At 42.1% G+C, this 13295-nt stretch overlaps 1 protein-coding gene across 1 annotated transcript in view; it reads left to right on the top strand.

The window, feature by feature from the left end:
• CDAN1 (codanin 1) overlaps nt 1–13295 on the top strand; it is a 30751-nt gene that overhangs the window by 875 nt on the left and 16581 nt on the right. The window contains exons 2-10 of the mRNA XM_054400482.1: nt 1961–2661; nt 3494–3718; nt 5891–6084; nt 6495–6614; nt 7513–7591; nt 8634–8754; nt 9779–9888; nt 10626–10715; nt 11760–11835. Coding sequence (XP_054256457.1) covers nt 1961–2661; nt 3494–3718; nt 5891–6084; nt 6495–6614; nt 7513–7591; nt 8634–8754; nt 9779–9888; nt 10626–10715; nt 11760–11835 — 1716 coding nt within the window. The remainder of the gene's footprint in view (nt 1–1960; nt 2662–3493; nt 3719–5890; nt 6085–6494; nt 6615–7512; nt 7592–8633; nt 8755–9778; nt 9889–10625; nt 10716–11759; nt 11836–13295) is intronic.

The raw sequence follows: 13295 nt of genomic DNA on the forward strand, positions 1-13295 counted from the left end.
TGCTATCTCTCCCGACTGGCTGCTCATCTCGCTGATGTATTGACATTCTTTCAGGGCTGGGAGAGAGTTTGAGTAGGCTGAGTTTTGTGGGATGGGATGTAGCTGTCGAGTTTGGGTTCATGTGGTAATGAAAGCATTTGTAACCATATATGGGCTGTGGGTGCTTATATTTCACTGATAACCTAGAGAAGCAAATTGGTTTTAAAGCATTTTTGGCCTCAACCCCTCAGAGTACATTGCCTAGTATTAATTAAAATTGAAACTTATTGCTGTTACCGACATGAGTTACTCAGGTGTTGCTGCCATTCTAAACTTTTATGGGAAGAAGGGACCAGCATTTTATGTTGTCTGGTGTTTCCTAAGCTGTGGCTTGCCGAAGCAGATCTGTGGAGGTACTGAAGTTTGAGACACCAGTAGCTCAGCTGGCACTGTGAAAGGTGTGGAGGCCAAAAAGTTGCCCTTGCAAGGGAATTCCTAATTGCATTTTGCTGTTGGGAGCAACTCAGTGGCTTCAGCATGGGAAAACAAGTGAGAGGCTTGCAACTGGTAGCTGTGGACGAGTTACTGTAATGCACCCATGAAGGAACCAAGTCTCTACTAACTTGCACAGAGGAAGATGAGTGAAAGCAGATCATGCTATGAAAAGCTGGTGAAACTACCTGACCTTGTGCACAGCACAGACTGAAATTATCTTTGTAACCTTCTGCTAAACCTAGAGGGGTGCCTGCAGAAATGGTATGCTATGTCTTGCTCTAGCTTTCATGGTTGCTTTGGGCTGGAGAATTGGGGTCTTCTGACAGCTCACTGGGTTTGTTCTCTGATTTGTGTTTTTTCACTGAGTGTTAGCAGTGTTGAAGCAGTGAGCCCTGGCTGCTTGCCTAGTCACCCAGGCTGTGTTGGAGTCCCATTCTTCTTCAGGAAGCTGAGCTGGTCTCACTCTTTGAATTATGAGTTTCAGCATAGGTGTCAAGGGCTGTAGGAGTCCAGTCACAGCCATGCTTTCACTGCACCTTTCATGCAAAAAAAGTCCTTCAGAAATAGCATTGGCTCACTTTACTTTTCATCTGGTGGAGGTTTGAATATAAATGAACAGGAACATCTGCAATGATTTTGATATTAGTAAGGAGTAAGTTGCTGTCTGTGAGGGCTGCTTCTGCTGTTGTTGCTAGTATTGCTGAATCCCATTGAGAAGAGACAGGAACGTGGTGCAGTGTTAGAAACAAAAAGAATTTTATTCAGTGTGCAAAACTTTGAACTATGCAGGTAAAGAGGTCCTTTTTTTGGTCCAGATTTGTACTTGTAATATCACCACCACCTGTTTAGATTTTAAATGAGTTGAGTTTGTGGTGGGTTTTTGTTTTTCTTTAATATAAACTTAAGGTGCACTGTCTCTGTTTAGACCTCTGTGAGGTCTCAAGGGAGCAGAATTATTAAATTGAAATGGCAGAGCAGTCTTGGTCTTGTATTTGGCACTGCAGGACTCACAAAGAACTTGAAGAGTTGTTTTAGCACCCCTCTGTGGAAGCAGGTGACATTCAGACAGGCAGGGGATGGCTCAGTTGCAAATTTTAGATTTTTCTGCTACAGTTGTCTACTTCAGGATTGATGTGTTTGAAATGTTGGACTTAGGGGTGCCAGTTATTTCAAGTTCTCTGTGGATGCAGCTTCAGTAGGCATCACCAATGTTTCTCTGCACCAGTTCCAGTGTTTCCCAGTCAGAGACCCAAGTGTAGAACTCCCAGCTGGAAACTTCTGCCAAAATGTCTTGTGTGGAGGCTGAGTTTCAGATTTACGACCAGCGCTGAGGTCACTGGAATTTCAATGGCCTGCTTTGGCAAGTCATCTTGGGTTTTATTGTGTGTTGCAATTCCACAACTATGACTTCAATGAATCTGGGCATGTGGGGAAAAAAAACTCAAATAGCATCTTTATATTAATGCTTTGTCCTGTTCTCTTGTAGGAGAACCACATCCATGACAAGTTGGTATCTCTCAGTTTGCTTCAGAAAGACTTTGTGCCTTTTCTGCTGAATTTTTTAAGGGAGCAGACTAGCCAGATCCTGACTAATGGACCCTCTACTCCTGCTAAAACTCCTAATTCCAAGGCCCACAGGAGCCAAAGGACAGGATCGGAAAGGAGGGTAGGCCATGCAACCAGCAGTCGAGTGCAGCTCTTTTCCCAAAGGACTTCAGTGACCACCTGCACAACAGACACCAGCTTTTCTTCTGCTGCAGCATCCAGTGGCTCCTCTTCCCTTTCTGGGTCAAACCTGTCTAGCCCTTGTGGTGACCTCCCTAGCGTGGTCTCCAGTAGCAGCCCAAGCTTTGGGTACAGCCCTGTGCTTAACCACAGCGAGAAGCGGTCATCACAGAAGGCCAGCTTAGGGAGCTTCCTTATAGCTACGCCTGAAGCCCTGCCGGCAAGACGAGGCCGAAGGAAAGGCAGCAGCTCAGTTGGTACTTCTGGCCGGCAGGCAGCTCGGGATCTGGGGCGTTCCCTTGCTGAGGAAGAAGACAGAAAGAATGACAGCCTGTCATGGAGTGGAGGGAGAAGGAAGCGAAGTGAAGTGCCTTTTGTTTCTGCCAGATCCCCACCCAGCCAGCTAAATCTTAACAACTTGGAGGAGTTTCCACCTATGGGTGCTGCCTCTGGCTGCACAAAGTAAGAGACAGTCTACCTTACTGTCTCGTTCGGATTGTGCTGCAGGTTACTGTTCTTTGACTAGCTCATCCCGTTATGCATGTTATGCATAAACAATACCTGGGGGCTGGCTTCTAGGCTCCTTGGTCAGAACTGTTTTCTTATATTTTCCATGTAGAGGAATATTGCTTCAACAGGTAGTCAGGTTTCCACTCTGTGAACTCCCCCAAGGTTCCTCTTTAGTCTCTCACAGTGGTGCTGCTGCCTGCAGCATACTGGCACACAGACTAGCCGATAGGGAGATGAGCACAGATTTGTCCTTGCGTGTTCTAACAAGTCAGCATTATCTTGGCTCTTCACGTCTCTCGTTTGACACGATAGCAATTGCTAATGAAGAGCCGTCCTGGAAGGCTCTATAGCTTTGCTGACGGTAGCAAAAAAGGTTTTGGGGTTTTGGGTTGACATTGTGTGACTTCTGATATCAGATGTTAGTGTGCAGTTTCATTTGGGCCATGTGGTCATGGACGAAATAGCGTGCTGATGCTTGTGTTCGCTGTGGTCTGCAGCAAGCCCTGGTCTCCCTAGTGACTTTGGCTTGGCATCTGGGCAGCTGTTGTGGTTTCCTCACTCCTTTTTCTCTTGGAGATTTTACTCTCTGAAAAAATCTTTATTCGGTGATGGGAATACAGTCAGTGGCTACACATACAGTTCAGAAATTCAATATCCTGACTGTATATCCATTTATTTTAGCATTAAGTTCTTCTCTGAGAGTTGCATCCCTATCTGTCTTGAGACCTAATTGTTTTGTTGTTGTTTAGCTTGGTTTAAGTGGAATCTCTTCTCACTTTTTCAGCAAAAGCAAACCATCAAGGCGAATCAACCCAACCCCTGTAAGTGCTGAGCGCCCCCTCTCAAAACCAAAGATGTGCTTCACTTCTACACCTGTCAGTCAGTCTCCAGCTGCTCAGTTTTCATCTGGGTCAAGTCTTGAGGCCTTTACCTCTGCCCAGGAAGGAAACCTTACATCTGTGATAAGCAACAGCCTTCAAGAGGAGAGGGAGATGCTGAAGAAAGAACGGTGCGGTCTGAGCGGGGTGGTGATAAACTTGTATTGATTCTTAATTCTCTTAAGGTGGTGTAAGTATCAGGAACTAGGTGATCCTGAAAGTTCCTTCCAACCCAAACCATTCTATGACTTTATAGAATGAAAAGACCAGGAGAATATTCAAACACGGTATTGGTGATCTTAAGCTATAATTTGCCTAAATCCAAGTATGGCTGGTACCGGACTTGGATATTAATGCAGCTAGCTCACAATCGTCATTTTAGAGGTGTGCTGACTCTGGAACAGTGACCCTCACTTTCTCATCAGAAGTTTAGTCAGTTCTCACTGAATAATAATCTCATGAAAGATTATTTCTTCATGGGTTTACACACATGGCCATCTCCTGTGCATGTTTCCTTAGACTGCATAGGGAAGGCAAGTGAGTTTGGGCTGGTGTAATCAGGCTGCTTGCAGATTGCACGGAAGGCATAGTCTGTTTTGAAAAAAACAATGATTTTGTGAACTCTTCAGAATAACACAAGCTTATAATCAGAGAAGACAGCACAGGGTTAGCGTGAGGTTCTGTTTTAAAACTTATGACTGCAGTTGATTTTGAAAATTGTGTGCTGGGAGATGAGGTGAATTCTAGATTCTAATTTGGTCTCAGTTCAGTTACAGGGTAAAATTATCACTGTTAGTCTCTTAGGATTGATACTTCAGGAAAAAAAGCAAATCACAGTAGTAGAGAAACTATTGCTTATAATTGCTGACAGAACTGTTGCTGTTCTTTATACGTTTTGTTAATGGGGAGACTCCTCAGGATATAAGGGTGGATTTTTTTTTCCTGCTAAGCCTTGCAGTTCACTTCAGTGGAACCAGAACTGGCTGAAACAGACCCAATAGAGTCTCATGAGTTACCATTTGTACCAGACCTGTAACAACTGCCCAGGATTCAAACCTGCTTCTCTGTGCTTCTGTCAAACACCTATTCCAGTCTGAATTCTACCTGAAATGTCCCACTAATCTGTGTAAACTGATATTGGTGAAATAGCAGCATATGGGCTGGATCATGCTTGAAATGTGAAGTGCTTGGTGCTCAGAGCTGGGAGCTGCTGTTGTGTCCTCAGCATTGGTGAAATGAGGTATGAACCTAACAGCCCCCAGCCAACTGAGTGGTCACTTTGAGCAAGGGCAAAAGACAAAAGTCATGCTGAGGTAGATGTATTACCTGGGTGGGTCTACAAAGCATTTAAAAAATAATTTTCTTCTGTCAGTGGGGATTTTTGTTCATTACAAGAGAAATGTTACTGAATAGCCTTTCTACTCTCATTTTGGGACTAATCTGTTCTTTATTGCAGCAGTTACACTAGAAAAAGACCAGTTGAAAATTTTTTTTTTCTGCAATTAAAAGCATTTTTGTCTTCTCCACAGCCTGCAAAGTGACTTTTAAAGATTTCACTTTTAAGACAATGTGGAAAGAGGTGATATCATGTTTTATTGAGATCTTTAACTAATCATCATTTGCTATTATTTTTACTGGCTTTTTTTCCTGCTTCTCATGGGTCTTAAGTATGCCACTCTGCTTCTGTGTTTTGGATGACCTCTAGGTATATTTATTTATTTATTTATTTATTACAATATCTGTGTATGAGGCTGAGTGATCATTCTTGATTTAAAATCCATCAACTCAAGTAGTTCATTCCTTCTGTTGTTTAACTTGTTAGTGTAGGATTTAATCATTTTTTTTCTTTGCATTTCCACTTAGCGAAGCTTTGTTAACTGACAAATGTATCTGAAGCCATGTGTGTGAACTGTGTTTTCACAGATTTCATAAAGCCTCTAGCTGTCAGAAACTGTACTTGCAAAAGGGTTTTTGTGACCTGGTCTCAGAGATTCCACACCCTTGGTCAGTATCAGTTTAGATGAGCAGCAGTAACATACATAATTTGGTCGAACGGCTGCAGCATTTTGGCAGAGTTGCAATTTGAATGTGATTGTTTTGATTGTTAGCACCAAGGTCCTTTCTCATTAAGGGGAAGATGAGCTATATTACATCATTCTCAAAACAGCTTTAGACAGTGTGAATGGCAAGGTTAGTCACTGCAGGAATTCCTTCATGCTGGGCTCCAGAGAAAGATCCTCTGGCTGCATGACTGCTGTGTATCGTCTTCTGTCACATGATGTGTTGCTGCTTTTGAATTTCAGATGCAAATTGCTGCACCAGACATCCTCTCCTGCAGGGATATCTCTTGATCCTGGTACTCCTACTAAGCCTAGCTACTCTCGCAGTGCTAGCCTTTCTGCTGAAAGCCATCTGGTGACCTGTGCAAATCCTACTAAGGTTTCCTGTAAGAAACAGTTGGAGTGTCTGGCACAGCTTTATTCATCATGTATAGCAGGTGAAGACCCAGATGATGTGAGACTGATCTTTCTTTGAGCTATGAATTTGTGAATGTGTTGACAGGGAGATAGATGAGAAATGAAAGTTGTGGGACAGTTACAAACAACATCTGGAAAGATAAACTAAGCCAACACAGTTACTAGAATAAATGACTATCAGGTAAAAATTTAGGGAAGTAGATGAACCTGATGCAGTACTCTGAGCTGCAATTGTATGACCCTGTCTGAAACCAGACACCCTAACATGTCTTTCCTGTAATTCCCGTATTGATTTACACTGTGGCTGTATGTGGGGAGGGAGTTCTTTGCTGACTGTGTCATAGAACAGGTATTTATCTTTTTACCGTCGTTGATTAAAGCAGGTCAATACTGAATGTCCACCTTTAGTATCTCATTTCCTTTCTTCTAGAAAACCTGGTACCAAATATTTTTCTGGAGCTCTTTTTTGTTCTGCAGCTGTTGACATCCAAAGGCACTTCTACTGCAGAAGATGGAGATAGTGACCTTGAGGACAATGAAAGAAGTAAAGGTAAGTGGTAATTTTGAGAGGAAAGAATGTTACTTCCATGGCATGATAATGGGATGTTGAGCAGTTACCTTTAACTGGGACTGTTAGTCTTCAATTCCATAAAACCACTGTATTACCACTGTGGAACTCTTCTGAGATGCTGGCAGAAATCGTTCATGTGTGGGAAGTGCTTCCACAATATGATGATGATGATGAAGGTTGCTCGGTATTGTTTAAATCTGGTTTTCTGCTATTTCTGTGAGATTTGCTGACACTGGCTTTCAGAGAGAAGGGTGTGGTAGTCTCTCCTCCTTCTGTCCTTGCAGCACAAAGGTGCCATTGGCCTGCTATGTGTTTTTAAAACTTCAGGTTGGATTATGGGAGCACAGGATATTTCCTATACATGCATAATTGTTGCATTTGTTTTTTGGCAGATTCACACCTCAGCTTGCTGCGCTTTGATATGGATATTGCCATGGATTGACAATAAACACAAAAGAGTGGCTTTAAGATGAGACACACCCCCACTCTAGATGCCCAAATTTGTTTTGTGAATCCCTGATTCTTAGGGCCAGGATTAGGAATTGGAAGTCTGCAGCTACAGGAATGGCACCTAATGACTATTTGCAGTTGGTCTGTGTTTTATCCTGGATCTCCTCGCCGTTGGCCAGAACACTGAGAATCTTTTCTTTCCATAAAGCATTAAACAATGCAGTTCTCTTCAGTATAGGAAGGAAGGTGGGAGGATTTGTCTATTCAGGTGGCATGGAATGAGAACTTTTGGAAACTGGATACTGGTCTGGAAGACTGTTTTTGAATATGGCAGTTTCTACTTACCTTGAGAGCTAACTGTTGATATTTTAAGTTATAAATGGTGATAGGTGCTGTTGTATCATGTTTCTTTTTTTTTCCCCCTTAGATGCATCAGGGAGACAGCATTTCCGAAGCGTGCACAATTGTGTTTATTTTGCTGTCCAAGTCTTGGATTATCAGTATGAGTGAGTTGAGTTGTAATTTTTTTATTTCCTCTGCTTCTGTCTGCAAATGAGTGTGAGATTAGGCAAGTGTTACAGAATCACAGAATTAACTAGGTTGGAAAAGACCTTCAAGATCATCAAGTCCAACCTATCACCCAACACCATCTAGTCAACTAAACCATGGCACTAAGTTCCTAATCCAGTCTTATTTTAAACACTTCCAGGGACAGTTATTCCACCACCTCCCTGGGCAGCACATTCCAATGGCAAATCACTCTGTGAAGAATTTCTTCCTACCATCGAGCCTAAACCTCCCCTGGTGCAGCTTGAGACTGTGTCCTCTCGTTCTGTCACTGGTTGCCTGGGAGAAAAGACCAACTCCCATTGGCTACAACCTCCCTTCAGGCAGTCATAGACAGCAATGAGGTCTCCCCAGAGCCTCCTCTTCTCCAGGCTAAGCAACTCCAGCTCCCTCAGCTGCTCCTCACAGGGCTTGTGCCCCAGACCCCTCACCAGCTTTGTTGCCCTTCTCTGGACATGTTTGGGCAACTCAAGATCTTTCTTGAACTGAGGGGGCCAGAACTGGTCACAATACTCAAGGTGTGGTCTAGCCAGTGCTGAGTACAAGGGCAGAATGACCTCTCTGCTCCTGCTGGCCACACTATTCCTGATACAGGCCAGGATGCCATTGGCCTTCTTGGCCACCTGGGCACACTGCTGGCTCATGTTCAGCCTACTGTCAACCAGTGTGGGTTTTAGAGCTCTACAGCTTACAGGCATAGATTTGTTAATTTCCTCTCAAAACATACAACTTGATCTGGATTTCAATGTCCTCAAGTTCTCCTTTCACTGATCTGTCTCCTGAACTTCAGTGCAATCATGTAAGAATGGGAAGGTCATCAGATGGGAGCAATAAAAAAATGCCCTACATATGAAGAATTTCATGCTGGGTGCCTGGGGCTTAGAATTTTCACTTGCTGGCTTCATAAAAAATGAGCATAACGTTTCTTAAGGTCTGATCATGTGTTGTTTATGTCTGTCTGGCTTCTGTCTGTGTTGCCAGAGTTATTTCCCATTTAGAAAAGGGAATGCTGAAGCTTTTGGCCGAAAATGAACGGATTGCATCTTTTTCTCCCACGTTGCATGAGAGGCTCAGGCAGGCTTATGAAAGCAGTACAGCTAAGGTAAGAACTGGCAGACTTCAACTGACATTGCTTCAAACCTTTGTGCTGTTGTTCTCTTTGTGATGGCTTTGGTATTAAATCTCATTCCTTCTACTTCGAGTAGCTTGTCATGTCATCTTTGGCAGGAGCCTGAAAGCTGCTTTTTTTTTTTCTTGTCAGAGGATGAGTGAATTGCTAGGGCTGATGATTGTTAGCTGCAAATCGCTGCTGGTTGGCCTTGCTCCAGGCCCTGACCTCAACCAGTGACTTTGTCAGGGTCATGTTTTGCATTGAGATTCTTGCCTAACAAGCATGCATTCCAGAAGAATGATTGGTTACATGCAATATCAGAATGTAGTTTGGAGGAAGTGGGTTTGTTTCACAGCTTCAGACACCTTTTAGGCAAATGAAGATTGAGAGGAGACAGTGCAGCTCGTGAAAACCAGTTTCCTGATCTAATCATCTGGGTTAGGGAGCTGAAGCTGGAGGGTAGGAATGCCTGCCTTAATGTATTTTGTATCTTGATTCATCCATCTTTTAAAAATGGAAATTATTCTTGGCAAAGAAAGTACCACGTCCTGTCTGAGATCAATAGCTGAACTTTTTAGCTGTAAAACTGAGCTTTAAAGCTGTAAATAAAGGTCTTTTGTCACTAGAATACATAGGCTTTTTGAATAGGAAAAAGAGCCATGCACTGTCCTGCATTTTCTGGAGCCTTATAGTGGAGGTGCAGTTTGGCTGTTTGCAAATCGTTCTCTCTCCACTGTATCAGTACTGGTTGCCATCTATTCTGCAGAGATTTCTTGGAGAGACAAGATGCTTCCATTCATCATGCTGAGTTACTCTGTCTCTGTAGTGTAATACAAGTTGCAAAACTCTTGGTGTTTACTATCACTTAGCAGTTGGGAAATGGCTAGTGGCTGAACAACTCAAGTCTTTCCTTGGTTTCCTCGTCATGTCTTTGCACTGTTGTTTCTAGGTCTCAGATTGCTGGATAAATTAGAGGCTTAGATTACTCTAATGGCTGCCTTTATATTTTTAACAGGTGTCTCTCCTCCTGCCATGCTCTGTACAGTCTGTTTCTTTCCAGCCAGAAACCGACAATCGCTCTAACTTTCCCAGTGACAGAGCATTTCACATATTTAAGAAACAAAGGCAAGTTTCTTGTACTATTACTTTATGGCTCTCTGGGTATAACCTCTCTGTGACTGTCAACAAAGGATATTAAGAATGTCTCACATATATTACATGCTGTAAAAAAAAAAAATCAAGATTTTCACTCTTAAAAAAAGAAATAAAATAAAAAAGAGAAAGAAAAAAAAAAAAAGAAAAAACAAGTCTTTGTCCATATTAACTGCAGGAGCTAAATGCTTAATGTCTTTAGAGAAGAACAGCCTAATTCTTCAGGAGTTCTTGAGATTTCTGGTAAATGCCAGTACAGTGTGTCATCCTACTGGATTGCTTCTGCATATCAATCTTGTATGCTTTTATTCTACCTGCCACCTCCCTCCATGCTTGCAGCAACAGGGTGAGGGGAGAATGGCAAGTTGTCTTGGTCCTTTTTTCTCTCCTCATAGGTGTTATTTCTTGTGGCTTATTCTTTCCTGCCTCTCAGTCTTCATGTGTCTGGTAACGTGTATTTTGGTCATTCTGTCAGAGCTTGGGCATAACAAGCTTAAGCACTTGCTGTCAAAGACATGGAAAATGGAAACTTGCTGAAGTACCACTAACAGTAATGAGTTATACAAAGGTATCTGAAGGCTTAGAGGCTTGAGTTGCTTAATCTGAGGTAGATGCTTTCTGAGGAATTTAGCAGTGACTGAATATGTAGTTGATGTTACCTCAGATTTTGGAGAGTGGGAATCAATGCTCTTGAATATCTTGATTCACAGGGATATATTTTATGAACTGCTGCGTGAATGGGAAGATAACCATGAAAAAAATGGCTGGGACTTTGAAAGAGTTCTGGGCAGTAAGATCAGGTAGGATTATTACACAACTTCAGCCAGTTCTTTAGCTGGTGCAGCATAGGAGACTCAACATTGTAAGTTCTGTGGTCTGTCTGATTGTCTTCTGCACTAATCTGTTAAAGAGCTGTGCTTCTTGGATGATACTGTTGTCCATGTGAACTTGTTTGTATATTTAGAAGTATCAACTCTTTTCTTAAAGAAACAAGCCATAAGTGTCAAGGGCTTAATATGATCATTTGTGATGTAGCTCTTTGCCTGTTTATAATCACAGAAAGCCACTCTCAGAACCAGTATGTTGTGGTCTGAATATTGCCATTGTATACACTTGCCTTTGCATTTCATGCTTCCAGTGCCCCACTCCTCTTAAGCATGGAGAGGTGTGTTACATGTTTGGAAGCTCCTAGCTTTTCTGATTATTTCATGGGGTTCTAGTGTATTAGCACTGAAAACAAGACAACAGTGGCTCTTTCTATGGAAAGCAATTGCTTTACTAATCTATTGCTTTATTAAAATAGAGTATATCTAAAGAAACTGTTATGGTTTTGAAAGCAGCCATGTGAGTTTCTGTATTAGTCTTAACTACCAGCCTACTCAACTTCTATGTGCTTTTTCACCACAGGAGCAGAACAAGGCTGAGATTTAAACAGAATTTTTTCTTCTCTTGGGCTTCAAAATACTGTGTTGCTCCTTTCTTCCTTGAACATGTGTGAACTCTCAAGTCACTGTTCTCGCAGGGGAGAGTGGGAGCTGAATGAATGAATTTTCTTTATAACCAGCAGCATTATTGAAGGAAAAGAAGAGAGCTGTTTTATCTTTAGAGAGAGCACTCTGCAGGTGCTCAGAGAGATTTTTTTTTTTGTTTCCATATTCAGCAGATGGGGCTCAGTGTTTGGGGAACCTGGTTATGAAGGTGTGGATTTTTTTTTGTTTATAGTGACCTTTAGAGATCCCTTTCTTAAAAGCAGTAATTGTACACTTTTGATATAGATTGGAATTAGAACACCTTTTTTGTGGCACAGAGATGCAGTCAGCATTTTGTAATGTTTTCCTTCACAGGGCAATGATGGCTCACTTATCTGCAACCTGCAACTACAGCCATTTTGCCAGGCTCTTTCAGAAACAGCTTATTCAGGTAAAATACTTGCTATTTTTAATTAAGATACCATGCAAACCTGATTTGATCCTTCCTTGGCCTGAGAAAACAAACTATGTCTTGCAAGTTTCTCTGGGATTTGCCTATTGAAACTTTCTTGAGAGAGGCAAGTTTTCAGAATGGGAACTTCCTTAGTTTTCCAGCAGTATAAATCAGTGATAAGATGAGACATATTCAAGACCCACCTGGATGAGTTCCTGTGTGACCTGGTAGAGATGATCCTGCTTTGGCAGGGGGGTTGGACTAGATGATCTCTTGAGGTCCCTTCCAGCCCCTGACATTATGTGATTCTGTGAAGTTACTGATCAACTCTGTGTAAGTCAGAGATAAAGGCACACGGAGAACATCATGAGCTATGAGAATTCGTTCTCCATGTGATTTATTTTGACCCTCAGACCTGTTAAGATTTTTAGACATTTGAAGGATGTATTTTGATGTATATCAAATGCAGAGGTTCTCAGTTATGTTCATTAGCAATAGGAGCGTACTACCTGCAGAAAGAAGAATCAGAGACTGTATAACATTGCAACAGCCTCTTCTTGATTACAGTATCACCATGGTAGTTTGCAAGGCTTTTTGGCCAGTTTCAAGCATCATATGACTTCACTGTAATTGAAGAAATGAAGAGTTAAAAAAAAGATGCTTCTGAACGGAGTATAGCTATTCACTGTACTCTCTATAAATGGCTGGCTTATTTTGGTGGGTTCTTTTTGGATAGCGAAACAGATACAAAGCCCTGCCTTGAGCATTATCCCCAAGAACTGCCAGGAAGCTCAGAGCTGTTGGAATGTTAAAAATTCCTCTAGTAGCCAGTTTGAATTGGCATCAATGTCCTGTCTGGTGTGTGTGTGTGTTCAGGGTGATTGTGGAAAAGAGGTGAGGTGGCCTTTGTTGCAGGAAAGAGATGAGGAGGACTTTGTTGCACAAACAGGATTTAATTAGACCTAGGTGCTGTATTTCTCCTTTGTACCTGTACCTTCTTAATGAAGGCTGCAGAGTTAACCACAGATTTAAACTGATTAGTAGTCTTCACTTAATCCAATGTGTCTGACTAGCAAGTGAATGTGGAATCTTGAGTGTATTGACACTGAGGCAGAAAAGAACCTAGACTGAGGATTTGTGTCAAGGTCTGATAATTCACAAGTTGTAAAGCATAACAAGATGATCTTTTGGGAAAGGAGGATGTTCAGTTTGGCATAAATGGACCTAGTAATAGTTGGCTTGATATACCAAGTCAAATGTTACTTTTTAGTAAGACCCCTCAGTAAAACTGTGTCCTGATTTAGACGTAGGAGTATGTGGTCATCTTTTCACTTAAGTTGGCCTTGCTTAGGTTGCATCTGGAACATTATGACTAGTTTTGGGCTCACCAGTACAAGAGAGAAAGAGACTTACTAGAGTGAGTTCAGCACAGGGCCACATAAATAAAGCGACTGGTG

This window comes from Indicator indicator, chromosome 4 (genome assembly GCF_027791375.1).
Source record: "Indicator indicator isolate 239-I01 chromosome 4, UM_Iind_1.1, whole genome shotgun sequence".
NCBI classification, from domain to species: domain Eukaryota; kingdom Metazoa; phylum Chordata; class Aves; order Piciformes; family Indicatoridae; genus Indicator; species Indicator indicator.